A 25,119-nucleotide genomic window follows, 5' to 3' on the forward strand; every position below is an offset into this window, starting at 1 on the left:
TTGTTTCTTTATTGAGGATGGCAGTCAATGTCAAGGATTAGATAACAGTGTTAAGATAAATGCAGGCAAGACACAGCTCTTGTGTCCTCGAAGCAGTTCATGTCAGTTTTATGTCTTTACAACGTGTTTATGAGTGTGATTAACCTGAATAGAAAAAATGATTTTGTGAAAGACACAGTTTCCCATCTAAAACTGGTGAAAAAATAAGCAAAGTAGTTCCATTCAATTTGAAATTCAGATATAGATAATACACAAATCACGTACTGTTCCATAAACAAGGCATGGTTGGTTGGTAAACCTGAAAGACTGAAATAACAGTAACACTTTATTTGAAGGGGTCTACTTCATGGCGTCATGTAACCAGGATAAGAATGACATGATGACCCACATCAGGAACATTAATGGCACATTGTTGATGTTTATGACTTACCAGGCGAATATACCAGCCTTGACAAGATGAAGTGAAAGAGAATCGCTGGACTGTGCAGCAAGAGTGATAGGAGTGATAGGAGCGATAGAAGCGACAGAGTAAATCCGTTTAAAAGCAGAATGCGAGCATTCCAACATTCCATTGGCTGTGGCGGCTGTCGCCGAACCACATCATAGCTATTTTGCACAATTTTCACTCAAGAGTCCAACTACACGTACAAACTGTCGCTCAAGTTGCGCAAATCGCCTCTAGTCGCCCAAATCCCTTTGTCACGCGACTCAATACAAAGTCAATTACTTCCATCGCTGGAATCGCTCATGTCGCGCTTAGTCTATTCTTTATATCATGATGAGAAATTCCCTTTTGGAAAAGACAAGTTCACATTGTTAGGGTGTCATGACATTCAAAAAACCAGATGACACACTGTGACAAGTTATAAACTTAATAATGTGTCACTAATGTTCCTGTCATGGGTCAGATCATTCTTATGATGGTTAAATGGTCTCCGTCCTTACCCTTCAAAAGAAAGTGCTACCAAATTGTTTTCTGTGATTCTATATCCATCCAAGAGACTGGGCCATCATTTAGCCCTGAGATTAACAACTAAAACCTTCAAAAACTTCAAGTAAAACTTCGACACCGTTTTAAAAACGACTATTACAAATTACAATGTAATGCTACCGATATGTCATAAAAGCTCTTAGCAAAAACACATCATGTCATTGTCAATGCACATTTGTCACCTACAATACTACGTAATCCACAGTGTTTGTAGAGAATCCTAAGTTAAAAAAGACTCAAAACAGAGACAAAAATAGCCTAATATCATAAAACTGATGTACTTTCAAACGATAAAAATTACTGGAATACTAATCAACAGTTATAACAGTTTTGATATACATACACAAATGTATACCTCAAATAAAACAAAACAAAACATAAACGCACAATAAAAATAAAAATGAAAAATATAAAAACACTTCCTGGATTTTCTAAACCCTTCATCATACAGTGCAAAATAACGAAGCTCCTTTAAAAACCCTGAACAAACAAAAAAACAATTGATAAAGAGAATCTACAATGTGTTCCCTCATTATGATTATCCCTCATGCATGAGTGTCTACTTCATCGACACCAATCAGTGATGCCGACGTCCCCTGCGTCTCGGGCATGGAGTGTAAAACCGGCTCCTGGATTTTGACTTGGTCCACGTCAACAAAGGTGACGTCAGGGGCCGCGGCCCAGGTGTCCGGTTCGTGCTCGAGCTCGGGTTCAGAGTCGGGCACGGGCAGGTAGCCTCCGTCGCGGGGCAGGCACATGCACCAGCCGGCACCAGCGAGGTCCAGCTCGCCGTACTTGTAGCCGGCTCGCTTCAGGATCTTGAAGTCCACCATGTCCTCAGACTCGCTCATCTCCACCAGGAGGTTCCAGAAGGCACAGCTGAGGAGGATGCCAAACACCTGAAAGACAATTATAGCACATTACATTACATTATTACATTACATTACATTACATTACATTACATTACATTATATATATATATATAATTATAGCACATATTAATAATGATATACTAAAAAAATAACTACATTACATTACATTGCATTCCAAATGGGGTTTGGGTGCCTTTGCTCAAGGGGACCTCAGCTTTAGTGTGTGGTAGGGAGTGGAAGGGTGGAATTAAGCTTACTACATAGATTATAAGGCATTACCCTAGGATTTATATCTTCATTATTATGCAAGAGCCAATAGTTTGTTTTATTTAAGACCGTGGTTCTCATAGTGGGGTCCGGGGACCCCTGGGGACACATTGTCAGGAGGCTTGTGAAAACGTTGGCTGCAAATTAACGCAATGCACAACAATGCTGCAGGTGAGTGGGTTTAGGTGGATCTCTGACATTTGTCTACAGAAATGCAGTCATATTTCTTAAATTTGCTCAATAACAACAGTTGCCTACTACCTCTTACCCCACTTTTTTTTTTAATTAACAATGACTATTTAAAACAACGGTGCTAACTTGGTGGTGCGGTTATGAGGAGATCTCTGGGGGAAAAAAATCCTGCTCAGTTAGGGGTCCCCTGATCCAAAAAAACTTGAGAACCCCTGATTTAAGAAAGGGCAACTAAATGAAATGCCTATAGTACACTGCACAAAATAGCGTTTTGGATAAATAGACATTCAGTGAGCAATCAAGGACTCCTGTATAAATACACTCTGGATTAAGACTTCAATAACAAACTGACCTTTAGACTGTAAGCTCTTGACATCCATCGCTGGCTATTTAAAGATTTCCTTTTGAACAACCATAATCATGCAGACTTGCCACAGCAGACATAATTTCATGCAAATTTCCACACAGAGACCATTTGAGTGGGCAAGGAGCCTACTGTGCGCAATAATTTCAGCTGTTAAGATTAAAATGATGCAAGGCTATATTTAATGTGCACCATTGAGCTGCTTTAAAAATCCTGATTTTCACAAAAGGTTACCTTCACCCCTTTTAATATTCATCATGCCTTTCTCTGGAGCAAGACTCACTGTTCAGAAAGGGCCATTTTTGTTCACTTGCTTGAGTGGTTTATGAAAATATGAGCCAACAGAAACTTCTGAAATACTTTCTCGAGTCACGTCAAGAAAAACACCATTCTAATTGTGTTTTATAATAGTTATCTATAAGATATAAACAAAACTACTGGTGTGCAATGGCATGCATGGAATGTACAAAATATGGTTGGTGTAATTCAGATATCCTAATGTTCCGAAGAGTCTGCCAAAAACCATCTGTGTATCGTAAGGGGGAAAAAAGAAAAAAACAAAAACAAAATTTCATCTTGAGACCCAAGGGACATTAGCAAAACACAAAGTCACTGTCCAGGCAGGAACCCTCCAAAATGCCAGCTTATTATGGGCTTGTGGCCAAGGGCCGCCACTGTCACTCACTGGGTTGAGTGTACTCACCCCTCCTCGTGACAGCCCCTGTAATCACACTGGGCGTTCGGGGTGGGTGGTGACAATCACCTGGGGAGCACGGCGCTGCCCTACTGCCCCTTTCACCTTCCCATAATTGGGCTAATTATCTAATGGAGGGGTCCGGGGCTGCATAAAACCCCGCGGGTGACCCAGCTGCCCTCTCTGCTCTCCACAGGACACACACCGGCAGTCAGGGTGAGTGAACAGGCTGTGCTTCTGTCTGTCTGTCTGTCTGTCTGTCTGTCTCTTGTTCTCCCCCCCCCCATCTCTCTGCCCATCTGCCTCACAAAGTTTCACTTCCTCTGTTTTCATGTTTAACGGGGGTGAGGGGTGGGGGGTGGGGGGTATCTAATTATCTTTGAGAATGTAGGTAGGCAAGAGAGGGCCCAGAGACGAGGGATGTGACAGAGAGACAGACCGAGTCAGACAGACGGACAGACCGAAAAAAAAGAAATGAGAGAACAGGACAGCAAAGAGACAGACTATGGTGCGAGAGACTGGAAGTGGAATCAGACGGAGGAAGTGAAGATAATGAGGAAGGGAATGGAATGAGGCGCACAGACAGGCAACTTTCATTATACCAAAAAGCCTCTGATGACATAAAGTGACACGTGATGAGATGAGACGAGACGTGCGCTGCCGATGACAATGACGATGAGCACGATGATGATTGAGACGGCGAGGAAGATGAAGAGGATGTTGCAGAATGGGATGCAGAGATGGATGGATGGATGGATGGATGGATGGATGGATGGATGGATGGATGGATGGATGGATGGATGGATGGATGGATGGATGGATGGATGGATGGATGGATGGATTGGAAATCATCTTAAATTGTGCTGACGGTGGCGAGCAGCACCAGCCAGGGAAGCTGACAAAGGGGTCAGTTGTCCTGGGCCCAGGGAAAGCTAGGGCAGAGTTGGGTCCCTATTACTTTATATGCATTGTGTGAGGGGGCCTTGCAGATGGCTTTGTCCCGGGCGAATGTATGTGTATGTGCCCAATATACAGCCCTCACACCTCAGTGGTATGCTCCCCAAATGTGCGTCTCCATGCCTGCCTAGTACAATGCCCATTTCCTTTGTTTATTATGTACGGGTAGCTGTTAATGAATGGATAGACAAACAGAATGACAGGAGAAGCAATCAAAATGGAAATGGAGCTGGGGATGCTTGAAAAGCTCTAGAGAGAGGGGACAGAGATAGACAGGACAGACAGAGAGAGAGGGGGGGGGGAGAAAAAAAGAGAAGCCGAGAAAAGAGATAGGCAGGCAGAGAGGGAGAGAAAGCGTGAGAGAGAGAGAGAGAGAGAGAGAGAGAGAGAGAGAGAGAGAGAGAGAGAGAGAGAGAGAGCCTATGCATGTATAGCAGAATGGATAATGGGTTTTCGTAATCATACCTCCATTCACACCCCTGCCCAGTCAATATGCATCTCCCTTACCAGCCAACAATTTAGCTTGCTGTGGTATTTCAATGTGAGGTAGGTGTGTGTGTGTTTGCGTGCCTCTGTGTGTGTGTGTGTGTGTGTGTGTGTGTGTGTGTGTGTGTGTGTGCCAACAAACCTGGCCTCTTTAGGTATTCTGCTGGGTGTTGGGCTTCCTTATGAATATACGGTAAGAAGAGGTGTGAAAAGTGGCTGCTTATTGCTTAAGAAGTAGAAGAAGGAGGAGAAAGTAAATAAATGGCACCCACTCTCCCTGCACTCTCATCCACAGCTGAAATGTCAATGAGCAAAGGCATCATCTATCTTGACATTTCTCAAGGCGGTGACCAGACCATGTGTCTCATATATATGGCGTTGCTCTGAAAAAAAAGTAGCAGCTAAATGTAATTAAAAGTAACATTTGAAGTTTGAAGTTTCACAAAGGGACAGCATAACATTTAAAACTAATGCAAAATATACAAAATTATAGCCATAAGGCTAATTTCTATCTTTTGTCCCATTTCATGTTTTTGTCCTACAGCTTTGATGCAGAATGATATCTCATGAAAAGTAAAGAAGTAACCTGAGTGAGTCATCATTTAATGAAAGCCACAAGACTTTGCAGCATTTGGGATTTGTTCGCCCCATTTTAGGCTTGTACATTTTTAGCTGACCAATCCCTGCCGTTTGGAGTCTAAACCACAGACGGAGTTTGCTAAACCACAGACGGACCAGGAGAGACGACATGATTTCATCCCTCTTCTGATTGGCACTGTGGTGGTCGGCCTCCTTACTTCCCGGCCCTGGTTCCTTACTGGAGTGGATTTCTCTAGCTGCTGTTGTTCCTGACCTTCAGTAGTTGCTGGAGTGAAATTAAATGGAGTGGAGGCGATCGTGGTGCTGGCAACAGCCTAGCTACAGAAGGAGAGAGCAAGCTCCTCTAAACGTTCTTATAGGACTAGTGGCCTATGGAGGATTAACAAGCGCCTTACGCCCTGCGATGACCTCTGAAATTATGCTCACAACTAATATTGGAACAGCTACGTACCATACTTGGTGTTGTAGGGGGGGGAGGTTTTGTTGTTTTTTGTGTGTTTTTATGACTTTCTTTGATGATTGCGGAGAGAGAGACGGGGAAGGGTCGGCAAATGACCCGGGCCGGAATCGAACCCGGGTCGCTGTCGAAGCAGCCCAGTGCCCTACCATTAGAGCCACAGTAGGGCCAGTGTTGTTGTCTTTATGCAATGGCAGCACTTCTGTGTTTTACTTGCGTTAGTACTGTATGTGTGCTTGAGTGTGTCTTTTGCTTTTACCTATGCTTTTAGTATTGAGAGCATTCTGTCCAGATGTTACCATACCTGTGGCAGGCCCAGTGCACAGCAGAGGCCAATGGTGGCACCAATGTTGTCCCCCATCCACAGGTTGACGGCGTGGATGCAGCCACGAACGTGAATGATCCCGTCCAGAACCTCACGCTGGCACCGCAAATGGCAAACAGAATGACAAGAGGAAAAAACAGACATACAGATGAACAAAAGCAGTCCCAAAAAAGAGCAGCACAGAAGCGTCTAGCCACCGCAGCGCTTGCCACCACAACAGACTTTGAAATTGTTTTTACTCATTGCAGAGATAAGCGGGCATGATGGAACCATTTAATTAATCTATGTGTTTGGCTGGCTTTGGGTCCTGTTTACCAATAAAGAAAGCAGGGAGCTGATATGACAGCCGAGGCAGCAGGAAGTAGGGGAGAGCAGATGGGATGCCGTCAATGCCTCTCTACAACTAATAATTCTCGTCTGCTGCTCCTATCAACATAACCTCAACTACCCTCCATAAATGCACTCTTCACAAAATAAGAGACAGATCGGCTTGCTACCCTCCTTTAAAACTCTTGTTTAAAGAGGACTCCATACTCTTTAAAACGACACACACATCTCATTACAGTCTCATTTAAAGGTACACTGTGCAGGAAATGGTCAAAAAAGGTACTGCAACTATGCTGCTCATTGAAACTGTGTCGCCTATTGCCAAATTTGACCTTTTCATGATAGTTTACTAAGTAATAAACTAGTATTTTCTAGTATGGCCCAAGTACAGTCATTTTTGCAGCTAAAAATGGCTATTTCTGGAAATTCAAAATGGCGGACCATGGAGAAGATCCCCCTTTTCATGTATGAAAAGTGACATTTTTCCAGTCATAATGAATGCTTAGAATTTGATGGTGGTGGTAAATATTCATGAAAAAGGTAACATTAGTGAATGGGTAGCATGAATTCTGGAAATAAACAACTAAAAATCTCACACAGTGTCCCTTTAAAAAAACATTGTACTTGATTATAATGACAACAAAGGCATTCTATGATATTATACACGTATTCTACATGCAGAGCACCATTACAGAATCGTACTATACACCTGCAAACCGGTCAAATGTTGGTGAAATTTCAGTTTGGTTGGAAGGGAAAAAGGCTTACTAGCCCCTTTCACCCATTAGAGAGTGTGTGTTCAGCTAGTAGTATTAACATCTACCAGCCATTTTGGCTGGTGATGAAAAAAGTTAATTTAGTGCCCTGCTATACACACATCTGCTATATACATTATCTCCTGAACTTTACAGACAATAAATACAACAAATATGCAACATTGTTTCTCACACTGTTAATTTCTGCCCAAAGCTTTGGTCTCAGAAGGGGGGGACAATCGCTATTCCGACATAGCGCTATTCCGACATAGCGCTATTCCGACATGGCACTATTCCGACACTTTTTAAGGGTTAGGGTTAGGGTTAGGGTTAAGGTTAGGGATGTCGGAATAGTGGCATGTAGGAATAGCGGCCGACGGTGGAAAACGTGTCGGTATTCCGACAATAGACATTAACGTCGGAATAGCGACATGTCGGAATAGCGCCACGTAACCCTCAGAAGGGGTAAAAATCACTGGCACTTCAACAACCTGATACACTCACCTGCTCTTTCAAAGTCTTGTAGCCACAGAGTGTGTTGACAACCTCTCCCGCCTGGTTTGCACAAAAAGAAGAAAGGAAAAAAAAGAAAGAAAGGAGGTCCATCAGTGTAAGCATGCATGAACTGAAAAGGTGAGAGCAGCAGAGACGCAGGCGCCATGCTGTGCCAGACATGTGAAGGCAGGCAAAGCACCTTGGGAAGGCTTTGTGTGCCCATCCTGACGCGCGTCTGTCTGGCGAAATGGCTAATGAAATGGCTTCATTCCTTCGTGCTCCATGTGGACAAACACAACACAACAAAATGGCCGCCGCATTGATGCCAAATGGCTCCGTGTGTGGCTCTTAAGTGCTGTGGTCAATGAGCAGTCACTCAGTCTGCGTCCCTTCAGTGTTCTCTACCTCCAGCTGAGCCATTGGGCCAGATGCGGCTTCAGAACTTCGTTGGCTATGGCGGCTATTGCTGCAGGCGGCTCATTTCGCTGGGATTAATTTCAAAGGCCCGTCATCATAATGACTCGCTAGGCCACAGCCTCGTCCTCAGCCGCTGTGTCAAACTTCAGCAGCTGTGCGTCTGACTGACTGACCAACACAGACGGGATCTGGGGGCTGCTGATGTGTGATTATAATGGATATCATGGAATATCAAACACAACGATCACAGGGGACTCTGAGCTCCGCCATGCGTTTCAGGAACGCAGCTCTCCAATAACGGTTGATTTACTTGATCCTTTGATATGAAGAAAGTCTGAGTGACACACACATTTCTAATCCCTGACTCCTGAATTTCAATAAGGCAACACTGTTTAGCATAGAAAGATTCCTAAACAACGGTTGTAGATGTACTACTTGAGACATGTACATTGTTATTTGATGGCCAAAGCCCTACTAAGTACCCTGATGCACTCATCCGGTGAGTAAATTGACCATACGTATCTTTACATAACTAGACACTAATACAAAGGACTCAGGAAATCAATTCCTAGTTGCAAAAAAAACCCCTAATAAAGCAGCACGGTACAGCTCTTTAATTAAAATACCATCGAGATTGAACACAATTTGCAGACAAATGGCTGATTAAATTGCAGCTGGGGAGCGATTTGAGGCCACAACACAATCAAGGTGCTAATGCAATTTATTATCAGGACGGCAATCGTCTACGGTCAAGGCACGGCAGCACACGAGCAATGACATAGATTAGCCCATACATGAAACTCACGACATGATTCATGAGACTTTACAATAAGGGAATGTATTCCAATAATAACCTACAGCCTACTGTATGCATCTTCAGATGTACTGTATACTATGTGTGTACTGCATAAACCAATAAGCTACGGTTTAGTCATTCTCTCTGAGCATGCGACTAGCCTCCCAATGCATTAGCGGACCATTACCGAGAGATAAAATCATTAGCCCCATATGATCCTATGATGAGAGGCACTTAGACTCCAGCATGGGGTCTCCCTATCTTTCTCTCTCTCTCTCTCTGTATGTCTCTATATACCTATTTCTTTTTTCACTTGCCCAGTCTCTTTCTCCCTTTCTTTCTGCCTGTCTCGTTTGGTCCATCTCTCTGTCGCGTTCTCTGCACTTCCCTGTGTCACTCTCTGTCCCTTTCTCTGTCTTTTCCTGTTCCCCTCCATCTCTTTTTTTCCCTCTTTCACGCGCTTAGTCACTCTTTCTCGGCCTCTGTATCTGTCCATGAGAGCAAAGGCTAATCCAATCCACAGCCATATTAGAGCACTCCACTATTTGCCGTGGAGCAGGATCATGCCCCAGACATTCCACTCCAGAGGCTGCACCAAAACGCCAAGTGGAGGAGGGCCATCAATGCAGCATTTGCCGACCTCCCGTCCCGATCTGGTGGAGCAGATGGGAACATCCTTGAAGAGGAGAGAGGGAGACCGAGAGAAGCTGAGGCAGAGACGGTTGATAAGGAAGAGAAGGTTCACAAGGAGTTTCTTCCAGAATTAATTTGACATCAGGTTCTACGCCGCCATGCCAGACTGTATATAGCCATGCCCCCATCAGGAGACTAGCGTTGGTTCAGATTAAATGGAGTTCAATGGGGAAAATTTTAAAAGTCACGACCATTTAAAAGACCAGAGTTGATGCCACTTTGTTGCATTGGCGATGCGTTCAGCACTAAATTGGTTACCATGTTTAGACTCTGACTGAGACAGGCCGGCAGGCAGTGCTCACCTTGTGACCAACACAGCACGTGTAGGGGACCCCACATGCCAGGGGACCCGTCCCGTTGCAGAAGTGGTACTGGTTGACGGCCCAGTCCTTGTACTCGTCTCCCCCGCAGCAGGAGAACTGGATAGTAGAATAGAATAGAATAGAATAGAATAGAATAGAATAGAAAAAGGGTAAGGTTAGGAGGGAATTTTACATCCTTCAGCTGGCAGGTGCCTCACAATAGGACAGTGTCAGTGCAAAGGAGGAACATGAGCAAACTACAGTTTAATTGTTTCCTTTTTCATTTGGTGCTAACAGGTTCACAAATCAAGCTAATTATGCTGCATGGAGTCTGGTCTGGAAATCCTCACACATAGAGTAACAGGGTGTTTTCAGAGGTGGGGATCTGTGGGTGTTTAACAAATCCATCTAGCATAATACCAGATAGAGCTACAACCATTAAAAGCACTTCCTTCAACTACAAGATTGAGCTACAACCACTCCGATCACTGGCTTCAATGGTGTATGCATAGCATTCCTTTTGCATCAGTGCCCGGTTTTTCAGAGAATGAGTACGAAGAAGTGAGAATAGGCAATAACTGGCAATAAGCATTAGTCTTGAACACAGAAATTCGACAGACATCAATTGGGTGTTATGAGCAGGCCCAAGCTAGAAAAGAGCTGAAATTAAAATAACCATGCAGCCAGTGGCATGGCAGAGGTGCGAATTGCCCGAAATTCAAATAAGTCTGAAATTAATATCCCTTTTGAGATAGGTGGAACCACCTGTTCTGAGAACGTTATGCTAAATTATCCCGGGTATTCCCGTGAAAATATCATTATGCTGTATGCTGATAACATTCTGCAGCATCCCTTCAAGAGCGCATTTCTAAAAGCAGAACCACCTCACTTCACCCGTTTGCTTAGCCTGAGAGATCTCTGTGCAATGTCACCTCAGAGCTGCTGTTTCTACCAATGAAGAGATATTTGAGGAAAATTGCCTTTGAGCGGGCAAATTGAGCAAATTGAACACTTTGTTAAAAGCTCCATTTCATTCACACGCTGCAATAGCAAACCCAATCTCCACGTAGCTGAATGCTGCACGAAAATTACCCATTTCTCTGTCTTACATCACGCCTGATAGTTACATCACGACTGATAGTTACAAACGCCGTCCTTGGCCTGAGTTTCTTGCTTACATGTACTGATGTGAAGCGTCTTTGAGTGTTTAAGAAAAGCGCAATAAAAAAAAACGTATTACACATATTAATACAGACGTATTAAAAATTGTATTACACACTGTGATACACAGCATGCCACATCGGTACCAATGTCCTTGGCCCCGTGTCACTCACTGCATGCATTCATCAAACAATTATTATATACACTCGATTCCACCACTTCACTGCCGTCACCTTTCGCTGCACATAGTCCAGGATGTTCTTAAAGTCCAGGTCGTCGTAGTAGTGCTTTATCCCTTCACGAATGGTCTTGTGAAACAGGGAAGATGTCTGTGAAAGAGAGAGAGTACAAAAAGAGAGGGCAGAGATGCTGAGAACAGGGATGAGGTTATTCTTGAAATAAATGGTGTGCTTATAAAAACGGGTGCCGCTGCAATATGTGAGAATATAGCCGTGAGTGGGTATTATCACCTTCTTCTCAAAGATGAGCGCAATGATGAGACCCAACGCCTGCAGGGCCAGAAGAGCACACAGCACACAGAGGAACTGCAGAGAGGCCAGAGAGAGAGAGAGAGAGAGAGAGACAGGGAGAGGGAGGGAGAGAGAGAGAGAGAGAGAGAGAGAGAGAGAGAGAGAGAGAGAGAGAGAGAGAGAGAGAGAGAGAGAGAGAGAGAGAGAGAGAGAGAGAGGAGAGAGAGAGAGAGAGAGAGGGAGAGAGAGAGAGAGAGAGAGAGAGAGAGGAGAGAGAGAGAGGAGAGAGGAGAGGAGGAGAGAGAGAGAGAGAGAGAGAGAGAGAGAGAGAGAGAGAGAGAGAGAGAGAGAGAGAGAGAGAGAGAGAGAGAGAGAAAGCAAAAGAGAAAGAGGAAGAAAAAGAGAAAAAGGGGAATGGGAATGGAGCAGAAGAAAGAAAAGTGAAAGAGAGATGGTGAGAGATATATGTACGTACTTACAGAAAACAGAATCTTAACACACCGCCATTATCAAGATAACCAATACCACATAGTAATGACCCACACATTTATTTATCTGGAGAAAGAGCCATCTATCGAGAACACAGACTAAAAAACCTTGCAACCATACACTAACCAAATTACCCCTGAGTGAGTAGACTCGTATCCCCGCCCCTGCCCCTCTACTTTCCCTCCAATCCAACCATTGCCTCTGGACCATGTTTCTGATATTTTGCCTCCTGCACGCACGCACACACACGCACGCACGCACACACACACACAGGCACGCACGCACACACACGCACGCACGCACACACACACACAGATACAGACACAGACACACAGACACAGACACAGGGGAGGAGAAAAGAGAGCGAGGGGAAAAAAGAGCGACACAACCCAACCATTACGGGTGGCGTAATAGCGGCCATTACTCACTCACCATGTGCAGGAGGGTCTTGTTGTCCCGCAGCGAGCCCACCATGCCCACCAGGGACACGGTGAACATGACCAGGCCCAGCAGGATCAGCACCACGGCCGGGGCCAGGAACACGCCCTCCAGGGTGCGGTTCCTCTGCCGCTCCACCTCCGCGTACAGCCCCACGCACAGCACGCACAGCCCCACCAGCTGATGGATGGAGGAGGTGGGTATAGTAGTTAAAGAGAGAAAAACACGCACAGGACCAGCAAAAATACCATGAAAAACTGAAAGAAAAGTCTGCGACACCAAGCTCCCGTTGCTCTTTTTTAAATGTGACGTAAAAAAAGAGCAACGGGACCTTTGTGTCGCGGACTTTTCTTTCAGTTTTTCAAGGTGGGTACATTATCAGAAGGAGAGGGTTGGGGTTGGGGATGGGGATGGGGAGATGGGGGGGGAGAAGAGGGGAGAGAGGGAAGAGTGGGGTTGTTAGATGGCATGCACACACATCCTGCAGTGTTTCCTATACAGTACATAAACCATTCTATGGTGCAGCACCACACAATAGAAACCGAGCACCACAAATTGAACAATAGCTGCGTATGCATGTCAATGGGAGTATGTATAATGCTTGGACTGGTCCAATGTTCTTTGCTTGTTGCACCACACCATGCTACTTGGTCTATGGGAAACACTGTCCTGGCATGCACAAGTCAAGACAACCGACTTGTAGTTCTGCAAGACCAAGGACATATAAATACTAGTATAAGGGGACAAGTGACTTTCAACCAGGGTTTGCTCTCTCTGTCTGTCACTCTGTCTCTGTCCCTCTCTCTCTCTTCAAATCGGTGGTTAGATGGTGGGAAGGAGTTGGCAGAGGGTGGGGGGAGAGGGGTGGGAATGGTGAGGAGATGAGTCAGAGAGAGGAGAGAGATGGAGGTGGTGGTAAGAAGGCTTCATAGATGAGCTGAGTTTGGAAGTGGGTTGTGGGTTGGAGGTGGTGATGAGATGGAGAGGCAGAGGAGAGAGGGGAGGAGACACAGGGAGTGGTTGGACGGTTAGATGGGCCGTGGATGAGGCGGAGTCAGTGGGGTGAGGCTTGGAGTGGGTTGGGGAAGGAGTCGGGGGGCCCCTGGGGGGCCACAAGGGGTTGCTGGGTGGCCACGGCAGATTGGCAGGAAAAGTGGCATAACAAAATACATAATTAAATTGAATAAACTGAATAGCTAACATAACACAAAATAAACCGAAAGCAATATTCCAAGGAGCAAGGTGGCAAGGAGATGATGAGAGTAGAGGAGAGTGAGGAGAGACAGGAGAGGAGAGACAGGAGAGACAGGAGAGGAGAGACAGGAGAGGAGAGGAGAGACAGGAGAGGAGAGGAGAGACAGGAGAGGAGAGACAGGAGAGGAGAGACAGGAGAGGAGAGGAGAGGAGAGACAGGAGAGGAGAGACAGGAGAGGAGAGACAGGAGAGACAGGAGAGGAGAGGAGAGACAGGAGAGGATAGGAGAGACAGGAGAGGAGAGACAGGAGAGTAGAGACAGGAGAGGAGAGACAGGAGAGGAGAGACAGGAGAGGAGAGAGAGGAGAGGAGAGGAGAGGAGAGGAGAGGAGAGGAGAGGAGAGACAGGAGAGGAGAGACAGGAGAGGAGAGGAGAGACAGGAGAGGAGAGGAGAGACAGGAGAGGAGAGACAGGAGAGGAGAGGAGAGACAGGAGAGGAGAGGAGAGGAGAGAGAGGAGAGACAGGAGAGGAGAGACGGAGAGGAGAGGAGAGACAGGACAGGAGAGGAGAGGAGAGACGAGACAGGAGAGGAGAGACAGGAGAGGAGAGGAGAGACAGGAGAGGTTACAGTAGATGGTTCTTTGGATGAGTCTCCTTAAGAGGGTACATGACATGACAGGCTGCAGTACAGTAAGTTGATTGGCAAGGGGCCATGTGTTCATGCATTATTTACACACACCTGTGCTCAACACGCCAGCCAATCTACTGTACGTTTGAACATCTACTGTTGACACTACTGGCACATATAGATAGAAACAACATATGGGCATCACTGCATCATACATGTGTACATCATTGATAGCCTGTATGCTGCAGTCAAGTTTGGGAACCTCTGGCTTGGGGTACTAGTGAGGACTTGGAAAAAAAGGCAGAGGAAAGAGGAAAGGAACGAGAGGGGTGGGTGGTTAGATGGTATCGTGGAGGAGGTGAAGTGGGGTGAGGAGGATGTGTTGAGGTGTGTGTGTGTGTGTGTGGGGGGGGGTGGTTGAGGAGATAAGAGGCAGGGGAGAAAATAGAGGCCAGAGGGGTGGATAGATTGTACTGTGGTTGAGGTAGGTAAGGTGTGAATGAGACAACATGGGGTATCAAGGAGATGCACAGGCAAGAGGCTACAGAGAGGAGAGAGGACACAGGGGAGGTTAGCTTGTACCATGGTGGAGGAATTGGGGTGAAGTGGGGGAGTTGGTGTGTGCAGTAAGGAGCGATGGAAAGGCAGTGGAGAGAGGAGAGAGGAGACAGATGAGAGAGAGGGTAGGTAAGACAGGACCGTAGATGGGGCGGAGTGGTGGGTGGGGATGGGGGGAGATAGGGAGGGAGGGAGAGAGGAAGGGAGAGGACAGGATTACATTTGGAAGCGAGTTGTGGTATGGCGAAGATGGAAAGGTTGAGGAGAGAGGAGAGAGAGGAGAGAGAGAGGTGTGGTTAGTTACAGTTTGTAAATGGTACCTTGGATGAGGTGGGGTGGGTGTTAGGATGGGTTGAGATGGGGAGGTAGAAGGGATGACAAAGAGAGGGCAGGATAGATGGTACCATGAGTTGGGGTAGCAAGACAGTACCATGGGTTAGGGGTAGGTATTGGCAAAGGCAAAATGCAGCGATTCGATTCTATCATGATGCATTGCGATTCATGTACTACTGCGATGCATTGCGATATTTACTTCAGTAAATGTGTAAAAACACAGCTTATTTGTCAGTTGCTTTGTAGCATTCATAAGTCAATTCATTTTATTTAAGCATATTAGCATATGAGAGAGAGCTTCCATCACAATAGAAATACCTACTCTCTACTGAACAAAATGAACCACTGGCATATAATTTTATAATTGCTCAATGATCAATCGTCATGAATTGATGCAGTATATTGTGAAAATAAGTATTGCGATACTTTCTCATGAACTGATGCAGTACATTGTGATAATAAGTATCGCTATGCACTGTCATGATGGGGTTTTTTTGCATTACCTTGAGTTGGGGTAGCGAAGATATTGAAATGTAGAGGACAGCAGAGAGGAGAGTGAGAGATGGAAGGCGATGAGTGAGTGAGTGAGTGAGTGAGTGAGTGAGTGAGTGAGTGAGTGAGTGAGTGAGTGAGTGAGTGAGTGAGTGAGTGAGTGAGTGAGTGAGTGAGTGAGTGAGTGAGTGAGTGAGTGAGTGAGAGTGAGAGTGAGTGAGTGAGTGAGTGAGTGAGTGAGTGAGTGAGTGAGTGAGTGAGTGAGTGAGTGAGTGAGTGAGTGAGTGAGTGAGTGAGTGAGTGAGTGAGTGAGTGAGAGAGAGAGAGAGAGAGAGAGAGAGAAGGAAATGAAGAGTGGCTGTTGAGCGTGGTTGAGGTTGGGAGTGGGTTGGGGTGGCAAGGAGATGATGAGAATAGAGGAGAGCGAGGAGAGCGAGGAGAGTAGAGGAGAGGAGAGGAGAGGAGAGGAGAGGAGAGACAGGAGAGGAGAGACAGGAGAGGAGAGACAGGAGAGGAGAGACAGGAGAGTAGAGGAGAGGAGAGACAGGAGAGGAGAGGAGAGGAGGAGAGACAGGAGAGGAGAGGAGGAGAGACAGGAGAGGAGAGACAGGAGAGAGAGACAGGAGAGACAGGAGAGACAGTAGAGGAGAGACAGGAGTGGAGAGGAGAGGAGAGGAGAGGAGAGGAGAGGAGAGGAGAGGCAGGAGAGGAGAGACAGGATAGGAGAGGCAGGAGAGACAGGACAGGAGAGGAGAGACAGGAGAGGTTACAGTAGATGGTTCTTTGGATGAGTCTCCTTAAGAGGGTACATGACATGACAGGCTGCAGTACAGTAAGTTGATTGGCAAGGGGCCATGTGTTCATGCATTATTTACACACACCTGTGCTCAACACGCCAGGCAATCTACTGTACGTTTGAACATCTACTGTTGACACTACTGGCACATATACAGTGAGTCCAATATGTATTTGATCCCTTGCTGATTTTGCCGGTTTGCCCACTAATAAAGACATGATCAGTCTATAAATGTATGATAATATGTATTCAAACATGGAGAGACAGAATATAAAAAATAAATTCCAGAAAAGAACTTAAAATAATATATTTTAATTTATTTGTATTTAATTTAGGCAAATAAGTATTTTACCCCTCTAGCTAAAGAGGATAAAGTGCTTTGTGGCAAAGCCCTAGTTGTCTAGCACTGAGGTCAGATGCTTTCTTTAGTTGATGACAATGTTTGTGCATATAGTAGAAAAGATTTTTGCCCATTTTTCTTTGCACATTATCTCTAAAACATTAATAGTTTGTGGCTGTAGCTTGGCAAATGGGAGGTTCAGTTCTCTCCATAGAATTACTATATGGTTCATATTTGGAGACTGTCTAGGCCACCTCACGACTTTAATATGCTTCTTATTGAGCCACTCCTTCGTTGCTTTGACTGTATGTTGTGTATTATTGTCATGTTGGGAGATCTAAAAATGGCCCACCCTTCAGTGTAGTGGTGGAGGGAAGGACGTTTGCACTCAGGATTGCACATTACATGTCTCCCTCCATCCATTCGTTGACGATATGAAGTTGTCCTGTGCCTTGGCCAGACAAACACCCTCAAACCATAATGATACCACTTTCATGCATGATGGTGAGGAGGGTGTTCTTGGGATCATAGACAGCAGTACTCTTTCTCAAAACACATTGAATTGTGATAATGCCAAACAGCTTGATTTTGGTTTCATCTGACTACAGCACCTCCTTATCATATCCTAAACCAGTCTGATGTCCATTGGCAAACCTCAAGTGGGACTGCACAGGTTCCTTCTGAAGTAGAGGTACCATGTGTGCACTACAGGATTTTAAACCTCTGTGGCATTAAGTGCTACCAGTAGTTTTCTCAGTGATTTTGGTCCCAGTAGCTTTGATATCATTGCCTAGTTCATCCCGTACAGGTCTAGGGTGATTTCTTTCTGTTCTCATGATTATCAAATCCCTACAAAAGGTCAAATCTCGCATAGAACCCCAGACAGGCTGATGGATAGTCATTTTGTATTCCTCACATTTTGGAAGAAATGCATCAACAGCTGGGTAATTAATACTCAGTCTCTTTCTTGTGGATTTGCAGCCCATTTAATTTTTGTTCAGGTCTAAAATCGTGTCCCTGATATCATTTGACCACTCTTTGGTCTTTCCCATGCTGCTGAGGTTGGAGTGTGACTGATTCACTCCTACTATGGACTGATTCTGCTGATTCAATGTGTCTTTTATGCATGTTAGTATGTACAGGTGTCTTTAATTCAGATGACAAGTTGATCGGAAGTGCCCATCTGGTCTGTGGGCCCGGAACTGTAATCAGTTGGCAGGGGATCAAATACTTATTTTGCTCGATGGAATGGAAATAAATTAATATATATTCTCTTCAGTTAATTTCTGGATTTTCTTTTTGATATTCTGTCTCTCCATATTAGAATACATATTATCATAACATTTATTCACTGATGATGTCTTTGTTAGTAGGCAAACCAACAAAATCAGTAAGGGATCAAATACATATTGGACTCACTGTAGATAGAAACAACATATGGGCATCACTGCATCATACATGTGTACATCATTGATAGCCTGTATGCTGCAGTGGGGTGGTTACATCATTGGGACAGCTATGAGTTGGAAGTGACTTCAAAAGAGCCAGAGACCTCCTTTTGAGAGTGAGTTTGACATGAGGGGCTGGGGGCACAATGTAATCTAATGTGGCTTGTCATCATGTTGTGACAGTCCCATCCAGGGCAATGCTAATTGATTTACCATGGTGGGCTTCACTGTCTTGACTCTGATGGATCTCTACAGCTCATTCCGTCAAAAAATGCACATTTTCTACCCCATCGACTGACAACCGTTTGCAGTCTTTTTTTAATCAGTGTGCTGCAGTACAATCGCACGAATGATGGTTATACACATCGAGATTGACTTACAGCCATTATAAACCGACCACGACACCAGTCTATCGAAGATTTTAGCTAACCGTTACCGATGGTTACGAGTTGCCATAAAACTGTTTCTTGTCTTTCTTTTTTCATGTCTACCCTTCACATTGTGCCTCTTCTTGGGCTCATCCCTCTAACACAGGTGGGTCGACAAGAGGAAAACACGACAGGCGTGTTGTTGCTTGGCACATTCTGAAAAATGAAAATCTCAGCTGGCGCTGCTTTGGTGAAAGGGCCGTATAGCCCCACAGCGCGTTGCAAATCACTGTTGTCCCAGGGGGCCCAGGGGAGCCATTTGCAGAACCGTAAACAGCTGGTGGCCACCTGTAAAGCCAGGGACATAAAGCTGTGTCGTGCGCCCCCACCACTACCTGCATATCGATTCTGAATTTATGGGGAAGGGCCATTTCCCTAAACGTCCACGCTCTCGCTCTGTTTTTCACCCTCTCTGTGTCTCTCTTTCACGCTTTCTTTCTTTCCCTCTGTCTCTCGCCCTCATGCCTGCATCTCTTTGAGTGAAATGAGCAAGCGGGAAGCAATAAAAGAGCCGCTTTGCCACTTTGCTGCATCAGAGTCGGGTGGGCTATTGTTGCGCATAGAGAGGCCACTAAATCACCAAGAGGTAGAGAGAGGGAGAGAGAGAGAGAGAGAGAGAGAGAGAGAGAGAGAGAGAGAGAGAGAGAGAGAGATTTAAAAGAACAAGTGAGTAAATTACACTGAATGTCAGAGGTGTCTGGCTCTAATATATGACACAGGACAGTAATAACAACATAACAACAACAACACAGGAAAAGAACCAAGCATGAACCAACGGCAAAGTTATTACAATACAGCCCCTGGGGTGAGTTTCTCAAAAGGGAAGTTGTTAGCCTGTTAGCAACTTCGGTAGTTGCCAATGGGAAAATGCATTGAAAGCAACGAAGTAGCTAATGTAGTAAGCAACTTTGGTTTCGAGAAATTCACCCCAGGTCGCCTAAAAAAATGACTTATCACATCTGTTGGAAGTTACTCACAGGACAAATGAAATCTACACTGGAAAACACAGCAACCTCGATTTTTTTTAAAATAGTTCTGATCACTCACAAACGCTTCATGAGAACTACAACAAAATGTTGGTGACTAAAATTAAAAATTAAAGCCAGCTCAGTAAAATCTGTAAATGACATGAATAAGTAGAGCAGCACTTTGGCTAAACCTGATATATTGAGGCAGAGAAATGACATACAAAACAACAGATGTGGTAAAAGAAAAAAAAAGTACCAATTACAAGGCACAATCCTAATAATTAAAACCAATTCGGATATACTGTATATCTGGACATTGTGCTAATAACACTTCAACACTTCAAATTACCTAGTTTGCACTAGCTTTGAACCTAAAGTTCTAGTCCTAAGTGCCACAGGGGTGAAAGTATCTCAGTTAAATCTCTGCGGGTTGGACGAGTAGGCTACTGTGGAAAAGTCTGGAGGGAGAAATGCTTAGGCCACAAGATTTTTGACAGTCCTATTAGTGCCCAATATGGTATGTTTAACGCAACCTTTCACTTGAGTTGGATAAATGTAGATCTTTAAAAGGCAAGTTAAACCGTATTTGAAGACATGCCGGGCAAAAGTTTCTTTTTTATTTCTTATTTCACTGCTGTTGTAAAATAGCCAAAACTATTTGGAGTTCCATGTCTGTCAGCGCAGGCAAGCCTGATGTAGGAGTTTGAAGAGTTTTCTGAGGCAGCTATTGCAATATTTAAAGTAATACCATTGGTATTAACCTATAGGACCAAAAATATCAAGCAGCGCCCATGGACCAGTAATACACTCAATGCGGATGGGATGTCTGAGATAAGGCAATAGGTTTGCTTGATGCAGGCACGTGCACTCCAATACGGCAGGGGAGGCTGTGCCTCACCTGTCTCTTCTAGACTTCATGAGAATGATGAGATGCAGTAAATGTGAATAATAGTAACAATAATAACTACTGTTTTCGAGCATATTTACCATAACTACCATTTGTGCAGTATTTAAACAGTTTCAATCATTTTCAATTATTTTTGTGGCCAAAACCGCACTATTTTCCCACCTCCTGCTCCGAATACACTGAATTTGGGGCAACTCCCGAGTTGGCCTCACCGCAGATTGCGCAATCCCTCAGTAACAAGCTTCAGCGCATGCGCCATTTTGCTCGTTCTGTGTATGCAATTCGTAATATTGTATTAAACGTTTTTATACACTTAACAGAAATATGTATGGTGTGCCCACATTTTCCTGATATTTGTTTTCACTATTTTCTACGTGTGATTATCATTTCTTTACTCTGAGCGCTTTGGCATAACCCCATTGAAAAATAGAGTAGTGCGGCGAGCAACACATTGGCCTCACCCTCATTCTGCCGTTGAGTCTAGCCAGAGAGAGTTTAGATTGGTCTAGCTTTGTCAGTGACGTCATAGCGCCACTATATGAAGTTCAATACAGTCAGTCATTAGTGTTGGCTAGCTTGTTCACGTTGACTGCTACCATCGAAGTGGATTTCATAACGAAACTAAGATCATTCTCAAAGTTGGATTTCCAAGGGAAACAAGACGTGATAAAGAATGGACGACCGACACCAGAGCTGAGGAAATTGTTTCAGGAGATTGGACAGAATATTATTTGATTATTTCAGTGAGTGGTACAACCGAAAAGACTGGCTATGTGGAGAGGGGGGCAACAAGCAAAACAACGTTAGCAGTTTGCTAGCTGGGTTGGATATGTCAAACCGTGAGAATATTATTGCGAGAAGCCCTGTAATCAAGACAGCATTTCAAGGTAAGGAAATTTGATTATTACATTTGCCCGCCGTGGCGTTGACTTGGGTCTAAGTTTTATTTGATTTTGTCAAGATGAAGGAAGAGTTGTTTGAAAAATAGTTCGGTTGCATTGGTTTTACAGTAGCTATGTTTCACATATGCATTTCAGGCGTAATCTTAACCTGCAACTAGTGAGAATGTTTTGAATGACATAGCAATGGCTACATGTCTCAAAGAATAATTCATCACGAGTGATGTTGGCAACAGAACGAACTAGGGGTTGTGGGTTCCTGGATTTTGGTTTGGTTTGCAGCTGTGTGTTCACTTTGCCAGTCCCAGTATGCCCAAGTGATAACGTTGCTTGCTATCCTAACGAGGCAGTTTAAAATGATAATAATCAAACGCTGTATAATACACGCTTTGAGGTTCGGCTCGTCTGACATTCTTTGAAATGTCCATCCTCGAGATGAACGACTGTGGAAATATTCAGCGTCATTGTCTATTGTTTAGCCTATAGTATTTAGGTTGAGTTTGGGTCCGCAGTGGTATGATGTGGATGAGTGGGATAGTTGACGGTTCTCAGGAGGAGTGTCCTCAAATGACGCACCATGTCGTGCCTATTTTCTGTCTACTCTAGTCTTTTCTACCGGAGGTGGTAGCTGTCCATGATCACGGCCACGTCTGGCTTCATTATCTATTTCACAGGCTACCAGAAGGATCATCCCGGTGGGGTGATATTCTGCTGTTGAATGCATAATGTGAATTGTTGCTGTGTAAGCGGTAGCCTATTACAACGCAAGCATCGGATCTGTAGGCCTATTTTCGAGTGGTGGAGTGAAAGGAACGCTGATAAGCAGACCTCAAAATTCACCATAAGAGCATTTTTGTCCAAAATGCTCGTGTGGCTTGGGGTTATCAGCGTCCCCTCTTTCAAAGACCAGAAAACACTGAGAATGGCCTTGTATCTTGACGGCCTATAAAAATACAGTATAATCCTGGACACATATCGCGTCTGATCTGTATGTGGTGTCCACCTTTCTAACAGACATATTGGTGTAGGGAGGAGGAGTAGGCCTAGCAGGCCTAGTAGCGCAGCCTGTGCAGTAGGTAGCCTAGGTAGAACTAAACGTGACTCTGCCGCCAGTTATATGGTGAACTTGACTCAAACTTGTTAAATGGCACTGTCCCACCGTTGTTTACCCACGCCCCCTGCGCCAACGCCGAGTCTGGACCACTGAATCCTGTGTGTGTGTGTGTGTGTGTGTGTGTGTGTGTGTGTGTGTGTGTGTGTGTGTGTGTGTGTGTGTGTGTGAGTGAGAGAGAGATATCTCTAATGGCATTTTCTCTAAATGCAGTATGTTTTAATATGTAGGCCTACCTTATGTTCAGAAAGCGACATATGAAACTTATAGGTATTTGGCAAATATTGATAAGTCACTGCCTCACCAGCCATAAAGCTGACCGCACGTTACTGGCTTGATGTGATATGCACTAANAAAAATAATTGCATGGAAACTCACATGGAAAATTACATTAGGCCTAACCTTGCAGCCAAAAGCTTTAGGCCTACTGAGTCCAACCCCGACAGACAGTTGGTTGGGTATGCCGAATAGCAGTTTGATGACTTTGCATTTCTTTTATTGCATGGCTACATCTCCACCCTGGAGAGTCGATGATTGAATTCTGGTGGACGGAGCTGTACCATCTGTCAAAAAGGTTCTCCGCTTCACAGAACTTCACAATCTCTTTAGGCCTAACTTACTTAAAAAATGTCAGAGGGACTCATTAGTTCCTGAATTTCTATTAACTGTAAGTGACTGCCGGCTGAGAATTGAGACATGAAACGCACGTTTATCCTATAAAAACCCTTCCCGAAGGCTGTCGTCCACTTCGGCCAATAACGCATCCTGTCTCTTTAAATCTCCGCGTGCGCGCTTCCTTGCTTCCACGCCCTGTCTGATTCAAGTTGACATGTCAAAACAAAGAGCCAGTGTTTGCAATGACAGTTTACTCTAAAACGGAGCCTTAATAAGAGCGCTTCAAACAATATTACACATTTAATATGAACAATTATATCACACAAACGGGCAGAGGGGTTTAGATTACTCCACCGTACGCTAATTTCATTTTGAAACATAAAATAGCTTCCTGTCATTGACCCTGGCAAACAACAATGAATTACTTATTAGGAACAATTCTCCATATAACCCACTGATATTACAGCAATGTACGCTGGAAGCAGTACTATCGGCATAGGCTACTGTGCAGTTTATGAATTTAGGGGAGAATGGATAAGGGGACTGGGTTCTGATGAATGGCAACGACGAACAAACTATTTGGTGTTTGTGGCACCGCGCGTGCGGCTGCTGCTGCTGCTGCTAAATAAACTGTCTGGGCTAACATCAGCCAATTTGTTTAAACAAAAACCACACTGTGATACTTACCGAAAAGAGCATAGAGTACACGTTAAGTGTAAACTTGACGAAGTAATAGTAGCGGATGTTGTCTTTCCATTTTGTGTAATAATCAGGCATGACTGAACAGCAGCTATTCTATTCTACCCTCTCCACAAATGGTTCCATTCATGCTAGTTCTGACATAAAGTTCACTGCTTCCCTAGGTCAAAAGACAGCTGAATTAGTATCTTTCATTTCCAATTAAACGAATTCGAAAGCGATTCTGCCGGTGGACACAAAACACACCCTAATAGTCCAATGAAATATTCAAATTGTTCTACCGTCGTAAACAAAACAACTTCCGTACCGCCGCTGTGTCCATGCCTTTACAGGACAGCTCTTAAAGGGCCAGCAGCTGTATCGGCTGCACTCATCTGGGCACTGTGAGACATGCCACTGATGACGTTATCCAGGTTTAATCAAGTAGAGCCAAAGCCACTTTAAATAATCCAACCCTGTAAATCTACCGCCATGCGTTTACCGGCGAAATAAACAGTAAAAGACGCTGTGTACATGCTGTAACCTCCCCTTAACTGGGTCAGCATCTTGCTTAGCTGCTTCTGACAATTTCATTGGCCTGGGCTGTACAACAGACACTTACAGGCAACCACACGTCGTCTATGGACAGTCCTGCGCCAGTGACACTTACATGTTATTGCATCATCTCTCTGTCCTTATTTAGACCTAAGCAACAGGCCGTGTTGAGATTGGACGCAACAAACAAGATCTGTTTTCATAATATCCTAGGAAGGGAGGCTATTAGTCATGAGGCTGGATAGGAATAGGCCTACTGGAAGAAAATGGTAATTGCAGGACAGGTCCCTATTTCATTGTGGGGGGAAAAATGCAATATATTATTATTATTATTATTATTATTACTATTATTATTATTATTATTATTATTATTATTATCATAAGGTCTATTATTATAAAGTGTCTTAAAGTGTCTTATTTTTCATGTAAGCCGTTGTCTTGCTTTGAGACAAGTTAAAAGAGGGAGCATATCACTAAGCTAGTGAAAGTCAATGGATCCGTGTAGCATACTACATGCTACACGGATCCATTGACTTTCACTAGCTTAGCGACATACTCCGTCTTTTAACTTGTCTTAAAGGGACAGTTTGGTCAATTTCAACATGCAGTTGTATTGCTC

The 25,119-nt window shown here is 44.4% G+C and overlaps 1 protein-coding gene across 1 annotated transcript; it reads right to left on the bottom strand.

Moving 5' to 3' along the window:
• Nucleotides 1–24,274, bottom strand: zgc:110329 (uncharacterized protein LOC550500 homolog). The gene is made up of 8 exons (XM_063194345.1): nt 23,955–24,274; nt 12,543–12,728; nt 11,622–11,696; nt 11,385–11,480; nt 9,991–10,107; nt 7,792–7,842; nt 6,185–6,301; nt 1–1,890 (listed from the first exon to the last, which is right to left on the bottom strand). Exons 1-8 carry the CDS (start codon nt 24,042–24,044, stop codon nt 1,537–1,539), a joined length of 1,086 nt encoding a protein of 361 aa, XP_063050415.1. The 5' UTR covers nt 24,045–24,274; the 3' UTR covers nt 1–1,536.
• Between the last annotated feature and the right edge of the window lie 845 nt (nt 24,275–25,119).

This window comes from Engraulis encrasicolus, chromosome 3, assembly GCF_034702125.1.
Source record: "Engraulis encrasicolus isolate BLACKSEA-1 chromosome 3, IST_EnEncr_1.0, whole genome shotgun sequence".
Taxonomy (NCBI): Eukaryota; Metazoa; Chordata; class Actinopteri; order Clupeiformes; family Engraulidae; genus Engraulis; species Engraulis encrasicolus.

Excerpts from the sequence above, each read along its gene's own strand:
- zgc:110329 (XM_063194345.1), bottom strand. The coding sequence starts at position 24,044 with ATGCCTGATTATTACACAAAATGGAAAGACAACATCCGCTACTATTAC. Across the intron at positions 6,302-7,791 it reads ACAAGACTTTGAAAGAGCAG|CGTGAGGTTCTGGACGGGAT; the intron begins GTGAGTGTATCA and ends TTGCGGTGCCAG. Across the intron at positions 1,891-6,184 it reads GTGCACTGGGCCTGCCACAG|GTGTTTGGCATCCTCCTCAG; the intron begins GTATGGTAACAT and ends ATTGTCTTTCAG.